The 15,662-nt window shown below is 39.1% G+C and overlaps 1 protein-coding gene across 1 annotated transcript in view; it reads left to right on the top strand.

Moving 5' to 3' along the window:
• The window catches only part of PARN (poly(A)-specific ribonuclease), a 1,015,251-nt gene that overhangs the window by 499,723 nt on the left and 499,866 nt on the right, over positions 1-15,662 (top strand). Inside the window, exon 15 of the mRNA XM_044088915.1 lies at positions 13,446-13,521. Within this exon, the coding sequence (XP_043944850.1) occupies positions 13,446-13,521 (76 nt within the window). The remainder of the gene's footprint in view (positions 1-13,445; positions 13,522-15,662) is intronic.

Below are 15,662 nucleotides of genomic sequence, written 5' to 3'. Positions count from 1 at the left end.
GTCTCTGAAGGAGAGTAACCAAGAATGGGAAATGAAAGTTTGCTGTGGCTATATCCTTGGAAGCATGGGAAAAGACATTAATCCTCTAGATAAGCAACCGAATCCTAGGTGATTATGATTTTTCACTTGGAGGACTACATTTTAAGGACACTTCCATCCCCTATAAACCAAGAACAAATACACAAAACTGTACATTTTCAACAAATGAAGTTTAACCCTCCAGATAGGAACAGTTGTCCCAAATCATCAGCTGTACTCACAGGCATAACCTAATCTAGAATTAAGATCACCCATGCTAAAGCTCATGTTACAGCCCGTGTTCCACTTAAACCAGCTGCTGTCTTATCTCCATTCCCCTCCCAGATGTGGAAAAAAAACTGCTTGTATGCTTTCAGAAAGCATCAATTTTAAGCTCCAAGAAAAAGTGTACTGGCAGCCTTTAAGTTAACCTAAATTATGCAGTGTTCTGTTAAATGCATTAAAGTATTAGTACTGCTGGGGGGCTACTGTCTTTTATTTACCCCTGTTAATTCAAACTTTAATTTTCACTGAACTGCATATCATTGTATATTTAAGTTTTGAATTTGACTTTGCAAAGAATGCTGAGAACTCTCAAGATTAATTGCTTGCAACTGCAGGCAGGTTGTCTCCATGTAAAAGTTGTCAGCAATGAGGAAAAAAAAAAACCTAACAACATAAAGATGCATGAAAGAATTTTTGGTAATTTCACTCAACAGACTATGCAGAATTCCCCTGGCTAACTCGTTCAGTTGCAGACTTGTCTCTTACTGAAAGTATCTGTTAGTGAAGAAAACAAGCTAATATCTTTGCAGGTGCAAGAAGCTTAGCTTTCTTCAAGGCTTTCATAATTTTGTGTTATTTTTCAAGCCTGCTTGCTTGCAAAAAAGCTTGTTTATAGCTTAAGCAAAGGACATTAATCTATATAGCTGTCCACGTAAAAATGAAAGAATTATCTTAATTGTAGATATAAACAGTGTACTTTTAAACCCCACACCAGCAGCCCGAGATTACTGCAGCATACTAACTTGAACTTGCTTCTGCTCAACATTTCTTTGGTTATATTTTAAAACCTATATTTCGTACAACTAAAAGGTTGTTTACTTTAATATTACCACACAGTCATTGAAAGGACCCCCCCCATTCAAAACAAGACATTGACTGCACAATATACAAAACTGCTTTTCAGTATAACGTGCAATGTGATGTCATCAGTTTCACCTTTATTCTCAGTTGTGGGTCGGATCCGATGTGTCTGATCTGTCGGCCAATATTCCAGCTCAAGGTCCTCAGCAAAGTTCATGGGCTCCATTCTTTACCCATATTGTCTTCCCCTGGTTACCTCAGATCTCGTTTACCATGCAGCAAAGAGGTTTTTAGTCAGTTATAGTTCTGGGCTAAGTACAACTTTATTATTATTTTTTAGCATAGCTTACTCTCTTACTTATATTTAACTTAATTATAACATTTAATTTAACTTCTTTACCCACTTCCCCGTTCTATATGTCCATTTAAATTAGAGGACATTTTAGAAACATCCATTTTAGTTAGAGGACGTTCCTCACCTTTTCGGTAATCCTTTTCCAAACAAGTTCTTAAAAATATATGTAATAACAAAAATAGAATCCCTTTTTCTACAACCTTTGTTTCTTTGTGTGATTGCAAGTCAAGTCCATTTAGAGGACTTGAGTCTGTTAAGTGTGAGAATGGTTGTTCTATTTTTCCTTTCTCTCTCATACTTTTTTCATATCCGAAAAACAGGAAAGCAAGCCTTTAGGCTTTAAAAATTGCAAAAAGTGCAGTAAGAAAATGCCCCTTAGTGGTTTACACACCTTGTGTGTGTATTGTCGTGGGGTTTTACACCTGCAAGAGTCTTTTCCATTTGCCACAGCTTTACTCAGCGGGTTTTAATGGAATGTAAACAAAAATAAATGGATTTTTGAAAGACTTTTAGAAAACTCCTTTCTGAGGCAATATGCACCAATACATCAGACAAGCCAACTGAGACCTTTATCGGAGCCGGCGCAGAAGGCTCTGAAATTGACGTATCCAAAGGCTCTGTTGGAACAGACACTTCCTCCTGGCTCCAGCACTTCCTTGGAGCAGGAATCTCCAGTGGCACCAACTACGTCTTCCGCTGATCGACACAAGAGTCTGTCTCCTTCTGTGGAGAAGATCTCTTCCAGGCAGCCTTCCCCAATTTTGGCTACCGCAAGATCACCTACCCTATCCACTAGGTCTACCAGGAGTTTGCCAGATGAAGACATGGATAGTGTTGTGGCGAGACTGTTAGACAACTGCTTTGGCCAGAATTCTCGTGGACTGGAGCCCAAAGGAATCAGTTCAGACAAAAGCACCCTCTCCTGCTATAGTTCCTGCTCCGATCCATCCTCCTGCTTCGGAGCCAGAAGATTCTGACATCCAGGTTGTGTCAGTCCAGGACCAGTAACTTTCCCAGTGCCAACATCGGCCCTGAGCGTCTCTGTGCCTTCAGAGCAGGAGACCTCTAGGAGCAGACACTAACCTGCCAGGTTGGTGGAGACTTCTCAGATCTTTTCGGATCCGACTACGTCTCTGGGGCCCTCGGCACTGGTGAGCTTTTCTCCTACCTTTGCTTCAGAGCTGCTCTCTTCTGCTTTGGAGGGACCTTCAGCCCTGATGACTTGTCTGATCCGGGGACCGGTTCAGAGTGGGGAGGGTCTGCCTTTAAAGTCATGAGGAGGACTTTGACTGCTTCACAGTCTGGTATGCACACTTTTTCACTTCTTCCTCCCCCTTCAGGCGAGATGTCCATGTGTTCTCCTGAGCCCTCTCCACAGGTCGACAGAGATGCTAGGCCTCAGCATGTACCTCAGGGTATTGCCCCCTCTTCTGAAATCTCTCCAGAGTACCCTATTGAAGAGGTCCCTTGGAAGAGGACATGCAAGAGGAAGCATCTGGACTCCCTAGTAGAGTCCATCACATCCGATACTGACCTTGATAAGGCAGAAGGGTTCCCACGATCACCTCCTGAAGATGTCTCCTTTGGAGTCATCCTAGAATTATTGAAACAGGTGATTGGTAGTCTTCCTCCACTTCAGCTGAGGAGTCAGTCTTACTGAAGGCCTTTGGTCTCGCCCATCTATTTTTTGGGTTACTCCTCCTTTCGATGAGCTTATCGAGCTTATGTCATGAAAGGCTTGGGAGACCCCAGACACCATAGACCCAACTCCTAGGAGGCCAAACAAATGCATTACTGCCCCCAAAGAGAAATATTGTCTTATAAAAGGTATAGGAGTTGATGGTATGGTTGTGGCAGCGGCCACTAGAAATGAACTCTCTGAGACCGAGTATCTCTATCCATCCTCCTAATAAAGACTCCAGAACTATGGATAGATATGGGAAGCGCATCCTCACATCAGGGACTTGTGCTTTACTGTCTCTGAAGTGCCTAACTCACTTCAAAAGACTTCAGAGGGACCTGACTAAAGAATTATCAGACTCCCTTCAAGGAGCTGTAGCTGATGCAGTGGCAGAGAAAGTCGGTGCTCAGCTTGCTACCTTGAATTCAGTTGTCAACTCGTCCATGAGACTAATTTCTTATGCAGTGGATGGAGCGAGTAGAGCAGCAGGCTCCAGTATCTCTCTTAGGAGACAGGCCTTGATGCATCTTTGCAATTTCATGGAGCCCTTCAAGTCTTCCTTCATTAACACCCCTTTTGACGGGCTCATCCCTATTTGGGCCAGAAGTGAAGGAAACACTCGCCAGGTGTGAACAAGAGGGTAAGACCTTGTCTGCCATTGGAGTACATTTTTCCACTTCTACCAGACCCTTTCCCAAAAGATCAAAAAGGTAGTGGGAAAATGTGGTTCAGAAAATCTCAGAAGTCTTATCAGGGCACACAAGGTGAAAGTTCCCCAAGAAGCAATGGGGGCAACAATAACTGGAGACACTGCCCTCGTGGCAGGGGCAGGTCCACAAAACCAAGGCTCCAGGGAACCTTTCTTTGGAGACCTTTCCAGCACTCCTGAAGGAGTGCCCGATTGCCCTCCTCTGGAGGCAGTCGGGGGACGATTGTTTTTGCACCAAGAAACCTGGCTAAAGATAAATGACAGATGGGTGCAGGACAATGTCTAGAGGGTATATCATTTCCCTTCTCCCTTCCTATCCCCCAAAACCAAGTTGTTCCAGATGTTCTATCCAGTCAAAAGGAATAGGCAACTATACAAATTCAAGAATTGCTAAGGAAAAGGGTCATCCAGGAAGTCCCCGCAGACCAGAGAGGGTCTGGAACTTACTCAAGATTCTTTTTAGTTCAGAAAAGAACAGGGGACTGGAGACCCATTCTGGATCTCAGCAATTTGAACAAATCAGTTAAGTAGACCCAAGTTCTGGATGGTAACACTGCAGTCCATACTTCCAATCCTGGAAAAAGAGAATTGGATGTGCTCTGAAGACTTCCAAGACACGTACTACCATATTTGAATGGACAGATGATCCAGAAGGTTCTTACACTTCCGGCTAGGAGCCTGTCATTTCCAGGTTCGAGCTATGCCCGTTGGTCTAACTACAGCCCCCAGAGTGTTCACCAAATGTATGGCAGTAGTAGCGGCTCACCTGAGACGCAAAGGAATCTGCATGTTTCCATACTTGGACAATTGGCTCATAACCACTCTGACCAGGCTTCACTTACTTGAATCAAGAGATTGTCCTTCAACTCTGCTCCTCCTTGGGCATTACCATAAATTACGAAAAGTCTGTGCTAGAGCCATTGCAAACATTGCTCTTCATAGGAGCAGAGAGAAACACTGCCACTTAGCAAGTCTTTCACAAGACAGAGTACACGACCTCCGTCATCTCATCAAAATTCTCGTGAAAAAGTCCAAAGCCACTGCAAAACTAGTTCCCTAGGTCCTAGGGAAAATGACTGCTTCCATCAGACTGATTCCTCAAGCCCGCCTCTACATGAGGCTGCTCCAGTGGATGCTATTTGCTCAGTGGTCAGTTTTGGAACTTCCAATGTCTCATAAGATCATAATAACCAAGGCCTGCAAGAAAGATCTCCAGTGGTGGATCCACTCAGTCAGTACTTCAAAGCCATCCCTTCATCTCTCCACAACCTCTAGCCACAGTGACCACGGATGCTTCCCAGATAGGGTTGGGGGGGCATTTTCTCGGGAAGATAGTTCAAGGCATCTGGCAAGACCATGGGGCTCACCTGCATGTAAATGTCCTGGAGAGGAGAGCGGTGCTTTTAGTGTGCAAGCGTTCCAAGACTCCCTTCCTAAAGGAATAATTGTGATCCAGACCAACAACATGTCTGTAGTTTGTTGTATCAACAAACAAGGAGGAACCAGATCGTACCCGCTTTGTCGAGAAGCTATTAGGGTCTGACATTTGGTGATGGCCTCCAACTGCTTTCTAATAGCAATGCACATCCTGTGGAAATCCAGCGTCATTGCGGACAAATTGAGCAGAGCCATTCTATGGCTGTACGAGTGGTCCCTCAAGCAGAAAGTAGCAGAAGTAATATCCCGCAAATGGGGCCAGCCTTGCTGCTCCTTTGGCATTGCCCAGCAATGCCAAATGCAGCAACTACTTCGCCTTGATCCCTCCAACGGGTGAGTCACCAAAGGAGGCACTTATTCACGATTGGCCCCCAGGAATCTTTTATGCCTTTCCCCCGATTACTCTAATTCCAAAGCTGCTACAGAAAGCTTTATGGAGATGGCTGAGGAGAATGGGCATGCCAGTCTGGGCAGAGGAATGCAGAGCAGGATGCACATTGCAGTATTCTACTGGAGGAAGGGGAGAGGCAAATGTACATCATCAGGTGGATATTAGGCTTTCTAAGCCACCACTTGGTGCTTAGCTTTTGTAACAAGGATACAGGAGTGATTGCCTGCAAGATGAAGATGTTGTGGATCACTGTGGTGATGTAAGTAGCCTATCCCCTCACTCTGTAACAGGATTAGCTACATACAAATATTTTTTTTTAATTAGTTTTTCTTTATTTTTTTTTAAATTATTTTTTCTTTATTTTTTTAAGCTACATACAGATGTGTTGTAACCAGGGCACTGGCAAGAATGCAGAGTTATCTGAATGACAACCACCTTTGGACAGCGTTCACTACTTACATGGGCTAATATTCTCAGTGGTTGGGAACAAACAGACATGTCTGTCTGAGAGGAGGAGGCTGAATATTTAGCAGGCAGAAAATTTTCATTTTCATGTCTTTCTGTACCTTTACAACTACTCCTGGATGTGAGGGACTACAGTTGTTCAATTTTTATTTATTACAGGGAGAAAATTCATGTACATTAGAAAAGATTATCATTAAGCATTCACAGTTTTGTTTTTGAAAATGTTTTACTAAGTAATAGCTTTATCTATGGTATCCTCCCTTCCCTGGTAGAGAAATTAGGCTTAAGTAATTGGTTAGTGTGTGGATAAGTTAAGAGGAGTGCTGTACTCCTGCTTGTGTCATACTTATGTTGAGATGCTAAATTGAGGTCCAGTATGCTTTAGTTGGTTTTAGCTCAGTTGGATGTAAAAGATCCCATGGCATCTCTCAAAAAGAGTAGGAAAAGTTCCATTTTGCCCTGGCCAAATTTCCCTTAGTATAAATACCTCCTTGGGTCCCCCCTGAACAGTGGCCCAGTCAACAAAAGATTTACAAAAAAAAAACCCCAAAAAAAACATTGTGCATTGATACTGGTTCAAGCTACTGTTGATGCATTCAGGAAAGGTAGGAAGCCACTACTTTTAAATGTAGGTCAGGAGAAATAAGGTATATGTGTAAAAATGCAGTGTTTACTGTTGATATGAATTTGGGTGCATGTTAAAGGCCATCTTCCTTTTCTTGCTGTTTTGACATCAGAATCTGTATTCTAAATATTTTGCTGTTTTTAACGAGTGTGATGTACCTGAATTTTTCTGTACTGGCAGTGGTAAAGCACAAAGCACTGTACATTATAAACTGTAAAGCACTATTGAATGACTGTCACTGCCAAATTCCGTGCATTCATACAATTCAAAATGCTGTTTGTAACTCTATAGTTGTTTTTCTCTGGCTACATTGTAAATATTTGTTTATTAAAAAATATTTTTTGTAAATCTGCATTTTAGTGTCTTTTTCTATTTGCATTGGAATTAGTTGACTTTTCCACTTAGTGTGACATGTCTGAATATGTGATGTATTGAACTGTTTTCCTTATGGGCCTGGGTTGTGGATAAAAAGTGTCTGGTGACCAGCCCACCTTATCCAGTCAAAAAATGTCAATATATCTACTGTTAAACTAATTATGCCTACTCAACACTGCTTTATGCATTCTAAACCTTAAGCACCTATAATTATCAGGCTGACATGTTTTAATTCTTGTTTTTGGTGAGATGTTCGATATGCCTAATAATGTAGCTGATTCCAAGTTGAAAGAAGAGCCTATATTAAAATTGTAGAATCCCTACACTTGCAGGCATTTAGGTCACCTCTGATGCTGTAGATACGCCAAGTAAAACCGCCATGGTTGGAATTGTTTTGAAAGGATGATGTTTTGCTTCTGAAAGTCTCCTTGTGAATGTTGAGGCATAAGTTGTACCTACCCCTGTTTTGGGTGATTCTATGTCTAATTCCCCAAAGGCCGGGTACTGTGAAGTACTTTGAAAAACAGATAAACTGGGGGATGATCCTCAAATTTTGTTTAGCTGTATCCTGCGCTCATATAATGTAGACTTCAAAAGGTTATATGTACAGAAAATGGTGTGTCTAGATCTGGATAGTTTGCATTTGTTCTAATACCACACCTCAAGGCGTACTTTCTTATTTGAAACCATTCCATTGTAGGTACATCAAAGGCAAGAATAGGAGGTTGTTTTCTTTTGTCACTCTTCTGAAAGTTCACTTTCAGTTTCTGTTACTGTAGCAGTAGCCATTAAGACTGCCTTTAGTATAAAGTAACCTTGCAATGAATGTGTTTTCATCTGTATGCTCCTATTAAATGGATTCTTTATAAGGGATAACACTCCATCCAAGGTTTTGACAGTCTTTCTCACACCCGTGTAAGACATTTTTGTTTCTTTCCTAAACTGTTTTAAAAAGTCTAAACAGTCTTGCCTTTATACAGGACATTTTTTATGTTTTTTTTCCCCTCCCTGGCTGCTGTCAGCCTTCATTCAGTATGTTGTACCCATTTATTTGCTCCTTTCAGTGGCATTGAGGTCACTAAGTCAGGTAAACCCCAACTAGAGGGTGTTATTATGTGAGTGTGAAGGCTACTTTAACCTACCTGTCTGCAGACCACCAGCCTGCAAAGCACTGAGTGGCTTGGCACTCATGATACAAGCCATCCTGTCAGGCAGCCCAGGTGTCCAGAGGAGAGACTGATATCACTATATGACCTCCCCTGCAACCTTAATGCCTGCCTTAGGTGTTCAACCTTTCCATGACCCTTCCAGTGGTGCCTAGAAGGAAGCCTTCACTAATGTTAACACCCTGGCATTTTTTCATAACAAAGCTCCTTCTCTTCTGGAGTTAGCCGACTTGAGTGTCTGCATCACTGCAGGGGCATATACTGCACTTTCCCATAAACATGTATGCTAACACACGCATGGCAGTGAATGTTGCTGACACTGGCATGAGGGCTGCAAGCCCATGTCATTTGGATCTAGCTATATTTGATGCACTGTAGGTCACTGTTTGTTAGCCAGCCAGAATCATTTCTTTCCTCAAGGCAAGTGAACAGGTACTAACCATTCATTTTTTAAATTAGTCACGTCCCCTACCTCCAACTTTTCGAGCACTTTAATTGGACCTGTAGCCATCTGAGCCAAAGTCAGACCTTTGTCACTCTATGCCACAGAGCAGGGCTTCAGAAGAGGAATTGTTTTGGTCACAGTCTACTTCATACGTGTAATATATTATTCAAATACAGAGTCTTTGGCCTGTTTAATTAGTAATAGATCAACATGCATATTTAAGCCTTTAAATTTTCCATCTGTGCTTTCTTCTCTTTACCAACTACTTTTTATACCTATAATGGTGGTACTTTGAAACACATTGGTTAAGTTTGTATACATTTACCCTTTTCCTTTATATTGAGGGGTCATTAGGTGGACTTCATTCATTGTCTATTCCTAGGTCTTGAATATTTTTGTTAAATTTCTATAACCAGATTTTGATTTGTATGATTAATATCTCATTCCCTCCAGTGGAGTTCTGGAGTTTGTACTTAACTTCTGATAGTTTTATCCTAAGCCATTTGACAAATATCAAAGTATGTTCTCATAGTTATAAATACTCCTATCTGTAGTAACAAGTGTAAATGGCAACAGTTAAGCGTGATATATTTATATTAGTCACATTCATTAAATTCTAGGTCTGAAACCAAATTTGATGTCATAATAAACCCAGTAAGTACATTTTGTACCATTTTTAAACAACTTACAATATATTAGTAACCTTTCTAGCTATGAACATACTGTCAGAAGCATTTTCTTCATATGGTTGTAATTATTCATTTGAGGCTAAGGAGTTTGTCTTTGTAATTTTTCATGAGATATGTAAAGAAATATGAAAATATAAATAGTAAATGAACAACATTTATTTTTAGTTATGTCAGAAGCCAAATATTAGTGCAGTTGTATTGGCCATTATGAAAATTTCAATAAATTTTTATGAAGAATGGTTTTGGCATAATTAATATAAATATGAACAGATGACATTAGAAATGTAGTTGCATCACTAGGATAATACCAGAGATGCCTGAAGGTGTTAGTTTATATCCCAGCATTTTTAGGTAGTTTATTTTATATATTTTTTCTGCCCCAGAATGCCTTGAAGCAGATTACCATACTGACTTTATTTCAGTGAATGGTTCTGTCTCCACAGCAACATTTGTTGCCCTTACTTTTCCATCAGGATGCCTTGCTCAGTCACTTAGAATATGGAATACTGTAAATTTTGGCTGAATTTAAGAATTTTATGTGGAGGCTATTTGTATAGTTTTGATCAGTAATTGATAACATCTTGTAGACATTTACTGAGTTTTTTTGCATCAGCTGCTCCATATTATAATTAGTTGCTTTTATTAGAGAGTAAAATAGTTTTAACTCAAATGTCTGGCCCTTGCTTAGTTAGCTAGATGTTAAGATTCCTAAGCTAATGCCTCAAATGTTAGAGCACGACTGACTTTTTTCCTTCATGGTTAACTTGTAACTTTAGAGTCCCAGGTTTGTAGCCCCAGTAACAGAGAATGAAAGCAAGACCATAAATGTGTTGCTGTGGAAGCCTTTTCAATGTGAACAGTCTTAAACATAATGGTTTATAAGATGCAAGAAGCAGGGAGACAGATTCCTAAATTAAGTGTTGTGAGATTTCTTACAAATTTAGCATGTTTTGGAAACTGAATAACAGAAATGCCAGACATACTGAGAAATGTCTAAATTATGGATGTCCAAACATTTTGGCTCAGGGGTCACTTATACTTGGCAAGGTTTGTTGGGCCACATTAACATGTCCAACACATGTATCTGTCCATTCAAAACAGTTTGTTATAGGACATACCAAGGGCCAGATAAAATGCTTTGGTGGGCCGAATTGTGGCTCTAGGGCCATCTTTTGGGCACCCCTGGTCTAAATAATAATTTTCTTGTATGTGGTAGTATACAGTCATTTTTTGGAGGGGAAGTATACTTGGGGATACCTAAAATACATAATCTATGAATAGGAAATTGTAACTAAAGCCAAGAACCAGAAGGACCACCAGTGAACACACCACTGTACTTTATTAAAATTCAATAAAAATCCAGTAGTTTAGCGCTTTCATTGCATTGAATACGTACTTAAATGTTTAAATACTTAAACATCCAGTACCTTAAATATATCACATTAAAATGAAAAATTAACATTCCAAATTCTTTAACTTAATGTATTCAATGCAATACCTAATTAACATTGAGTTGTGTGATTTTAGCAGGTGTATTTAAGTGGATGGATGAATTTGTCAGTAGTTCTGATGAAGTCCCTATCGGGATGAAAGCGCTAAACTACTGGGTTTTTATTGAATTTTACTGAATACCTAAAATACGTATTTGGAGTGTAACTGTCTTTTAAAGGGTGGCTTTCCTGCTGCTTTGTGCAGAACTGGATTTGCTTGCCTGCTTGCACATATGTGGCAGGGCAGCATCACCAGAACTTTAACATTGTTTTGGAAATTTGAATCTGTAAAGCAGATCCATTTTTTTGTCCAACTTTCTCCAGCAGAAATCCTACAAGACTTTTTTTCACATTCTTTACTTCGTGAGCCAATGGGAATATAGTTCAGTGGACAAGGGGGAGGAGTTGAACTTGCTGTGATTGTACACAAACAGTATAGTAAAGGTGGCTTGGTTGTTTCATTTACTCCTTAGAGTAGTGTCAGTGGCTTAACAGATACTACATGTCCCTTTAATGCCATGGAGATCTGAAATCTCTGGGTTCTATTTTTACATTTGGTACTTGGATTTACTTTCGAGTACTAATACTATAGTGCAGCATTGGGGGTGAGGGTACTATACTTTTGAGGTATAGTCCTCCAGATGAGATGTTAAATTGGGTCCATCTGCTTGAGTTTTGTGGCAGGTGAATTGGATATAAAACGTGTAACAGCACTTCTTGAAAGAGTTGGGAAATGTCTGTTCTGTCTTTTGCAAATTTTTTTCTGGTTATTGTGAACACCCTCAAATTGGTAAACAAGAACTAAGTAAACCAATAAATCTGTAGTAGGCATGTCTTCTGCTGTATCTGTATGGTAGTATTACATGACTGCATATCAGCATGTGGCATGCTGACTACTACTACCTACTCGTGTACATTTAACAATGCAGTTAACTCCCTTAGGCTTAGGATGAAGCAGTGTGTATATTTCTGAATATTTAGATTTAATGGTACTAACATGGCACTGGAACATGCTTATTTTATTGTTCCAGAAACCAAGGTTGTGGATGCTTGTAGAATGGACAGCATATTGGATGTTCCAGGTGGGAATCCCCTCCTTTCTTTGACAAGGAAGTAATTGTTATTTTGCCATGTCTCTTCTGTAAGCAGTAAAATGGTGCAGGGTAATAGCCACTAAATATAACAGTGGTACATCTACGCTTTCGTACAGTTGCCCTTGAGAAAGAGGAAGTAATACAGTTTCCTATTGTGAAATTGCTGTAATGTAAGTGTGTCAGGATGTTCTAGGTTGAACTCTTAATAGCTTGCTTATGTAAACATCTAACCTACGATTTGTCTAGCATGGTTGAGGTGAGGGCCATAATACTGATCTCCTCAAGGGGGTGTTTCTCCTGAATTGATTATATTTGCCACAGTCCTTCCAGCCCAAAAGGCAGAAGACCAGCAAGAGCCTCTAGATGGACAAATGATTTTCCCCTTTATAGCGTTGTCTTTTCAGCTCATGGGTTCAAGTCACAAATGACAGCTGGTATTCTCCTTTTACTTCTATAACTCTTAACAGTGCCTAAGCAAGGCGCTTTACTGTTTGTATGTTTGCAGTTTACCCTTAATCAGCATTGCTTTTTTGCTGAATGGGTAAAGTTCTTAAGGGAAAATTCAACACCTATCTGTCAAAAGGCTCTTGTTTTTTTCCTCTAGCAGTGATGTCAACATGGTATGCTGGAGGTATTTGGTTTGAGTCCCACATGAGAACTAATACTATTCTTTCACTTCTATGATTCTAACATTTCCATGGCATTTTTGCCGTATTGGCTTGATTTGTACATTTCTTGTTTCTACTATTCAATTCTTCAGAGAACATGAGAGCAAACTTTTGATTTGGCATCGTGTAATTCCAGGGTAATTCTGAAGCTTAGTCAAATGGACTGGTAGTTATTGTCTGTCCTTGGCCTTGATGAGGTTTTCATTCTCATTCACTTGTAATGTGCTTGCATATACTGTAATTGAACTTTACTTTCCAAGTACAGAGCAGAACAGCAGCAGACATTTCCTGCATAGTTGTATAATGTCCCACACCTCATTGTTTCCATTTGTGGTTGCTGCCTGTTACATTTGCTTTTGAAATCCTAATTGCTTATTTCATACATCTTTTATGGACTTCATGAACCTCCCGTTCATATTTAATATCATTTTGATGTGTAGCACATTAGCAGTTGGCATGCAACAAGACTACAGAAGTTTTAATTTTTTTTCTGAAAATTAATACATTAAGCTTGAAAATTATCAGAGGGCTGTTTATCCTGAGCTTTTTAGCCTGTGTTGGAAGTAGGCTGCATGTGCTAGTTTTTGTGATGTGATATTTGGAATTGTATTTGAACTTTGTTGTTTTTCTCTGCACTTTGCTCATTGAACACAGGAGGGCAGCATTTGGTTGCTCTTTAGAATTTGTAAAGTCTGCTTCTCACTCCTGCCAGCAGATCTGTCTCACCTGCTATGCCTTCTTGTGTTTCTAGGAAATTATTAATAACACATCCCTCGCAGACCTGGAAAAACGATTAAAAGAATCACCATTTCATCCTCCAGTAGTTGGTAAGCTAATAGCATTCCACTGATGCTGTGTAAGTTCTAAATATAGTGTGTATGTAAACTCGGACTCTGTGCTTCAGTCCAGCACCTTAGACACTTCTGCTGATGCATCATTAATTGGTTTCTCTGCTTACAGTACTTATACATGTATGCATATGCAGTAAGTATACGTACCCATTTGGCTGTGTTTACATCTACTTAAATGAATGCACGTATATATTTTTTTAAAAGGTAAATAAAGAATAGTCCGTTTTTGACAAAAGTGCTTAGTCTGTTTTTTTTTTTTTAATTTTAAGTAAAAGTATTTATAGTTCCAAACTGAGGCTCTTGTTGTTTTATTTCATATTTTATATAAAAAGTGTATGGAGCTGTGCGACATGTGCTTGATGTGTATGTGGGCACAAAATGTACACATTTATATACTTAAGTATGCATTTATATTTTGTATTTGTGTACATAAAATATTTATATGCAGATGTAGATGTGTAAAGGTCTGTGTCTCAATTACCCTTTGCAAACTTTAAATGTCTTAAAATAATGATGGATATTTATTGTAGCAAAGATCATGAAGATTTTATCTTTCAAGAATCTATGCATTTATCATATGTGGTCATAGTATGCATATTTTGAGTCAGATAACACCTTTTGAATGTTAGTATTGTAAAGCTGTATGGATTAAAGTTGCAGATAAGTGTTAAATTTATGGAAGTTTATTCAGTTCCTCATCTCCGATTCATAGATGCTTTACATATATGTTTTCTTTTTAATATCTGCGCATTTAGCAAACATTACTTATATGACAGAAATGTTTTTTTTTTCTTTTAGCTGTAGAGTTCTGTTAATGCTTTTTATAAGTACTAGTGTGTTTTATGAATATTTCTTTTTTTTTTAATTTGTGTTGGATGTAAGTAAAATACTGAAGTAATTTGCAAGTAGAAAGTTTTACTTTAATTATTCTGCATCTCTACTTGATAAGTAGGTTTTTGGCATTGGATGTTGTGTTTTAGTTTTGAACTCTTTCCATTATATGGAAGACAGTTTAATGATGACATGGGCAAGGCAGCACAACAAAGTTGGTAACTATTTTCTGCTAAGGAGCATTTTCCTACATTAGTAGACATACAGTTCTACTTGTATTTGTTGCTGTGATGGTAAGACTGTGCGGTACTTTTGATTACAGTCCAGTGAAACCACACTCTGCAAACTTCTTGAATGGATTTAAAATGGATCCTGTGTGCCGGGGTGGGGTGGGGGTTACCATCCAGCTGACAAAAGCCAGTGCAGCCTGTGTGTGTGTGTGTGTGTGTGTGTGTGTGTGTGTGTGTGTGTGTGTGTGTGTGTATATATATATATATATATATATATATATATATATATATATATATGTGTGTGTGTATGTATACAGATGTGCATGTTTGGTTAAATGTTAGTGTAAAGATCTCCTGTAGTGTAACTGATTGGGTTTGGCAGCTTAACTGTGACATAATTCAGACTACAGCATAATTCTCTGTATTATTGCTTGCTTTGAGGTTGCATGATCTTGGAGTTTGTATAAACGCCAGAGTACAGGGGGGGAAGCTTCCACTTAAGAGGTATTTCTGTAGGAGAGGCGTTTCTCAGCTACATTGCTTTTGGAATAGCTTCATGTAATCTATAACATAAGTGTTTGAATTAATAGATTTAGTACAGTTTACTTTAAGAGATAAATAGATAATTTTTTGTTGTGTAATATAGTTAGTTTTGAGAAGTGAGAGAACCGGTCATTTATATTGTGTACCTTATGGAAGGGATGTTTTATTTTGAATTTTTTTTTTTTGAGAAATTTCATTTTTGTATAGGTGTGTGTTTATTTTGTAGAGCTGCTTTTCTTATAATTGAGGTAAGATAAAGTCTTAATGCTTTTGTTTACATCTGCAGTCATTGTTTTGCTATATTTGTGCTTAATGTACGTGATAATAGCTGAAATTTCTCAGTGTTACTAATTGCATACATATAATGTTGGAGGGTATAGTGTTTATCTGTGTATGTGTGTGTATGTATATGTATAAAGGATAAACATCTGTGTAGTGTATAGTTAAACTTTGAGTTTCAATGTTTTCAAGTATAGAGACATAGCTATTCAGAAATCCCATCCTCCCATCCCA

Source organism: Protopterus annectens, chromosome 12.part0, assembly GCF_019279795.1.
Source record: "Protopterus annectens isolate FY-2018-M chromosome 12.part0, PAN1.0, whole genome shotgun sequence".
NCBI lineage: Eukaryota > Metazoa > Chordata > Ceratodontiformes > Protopteridae > Protopterus > Protopterus annectens.
The sequence above is the reverse complement of the archived record's forward strand: the minus strand, read 5'-3'. Positions and strand labels throughout refer to the sequence as shown.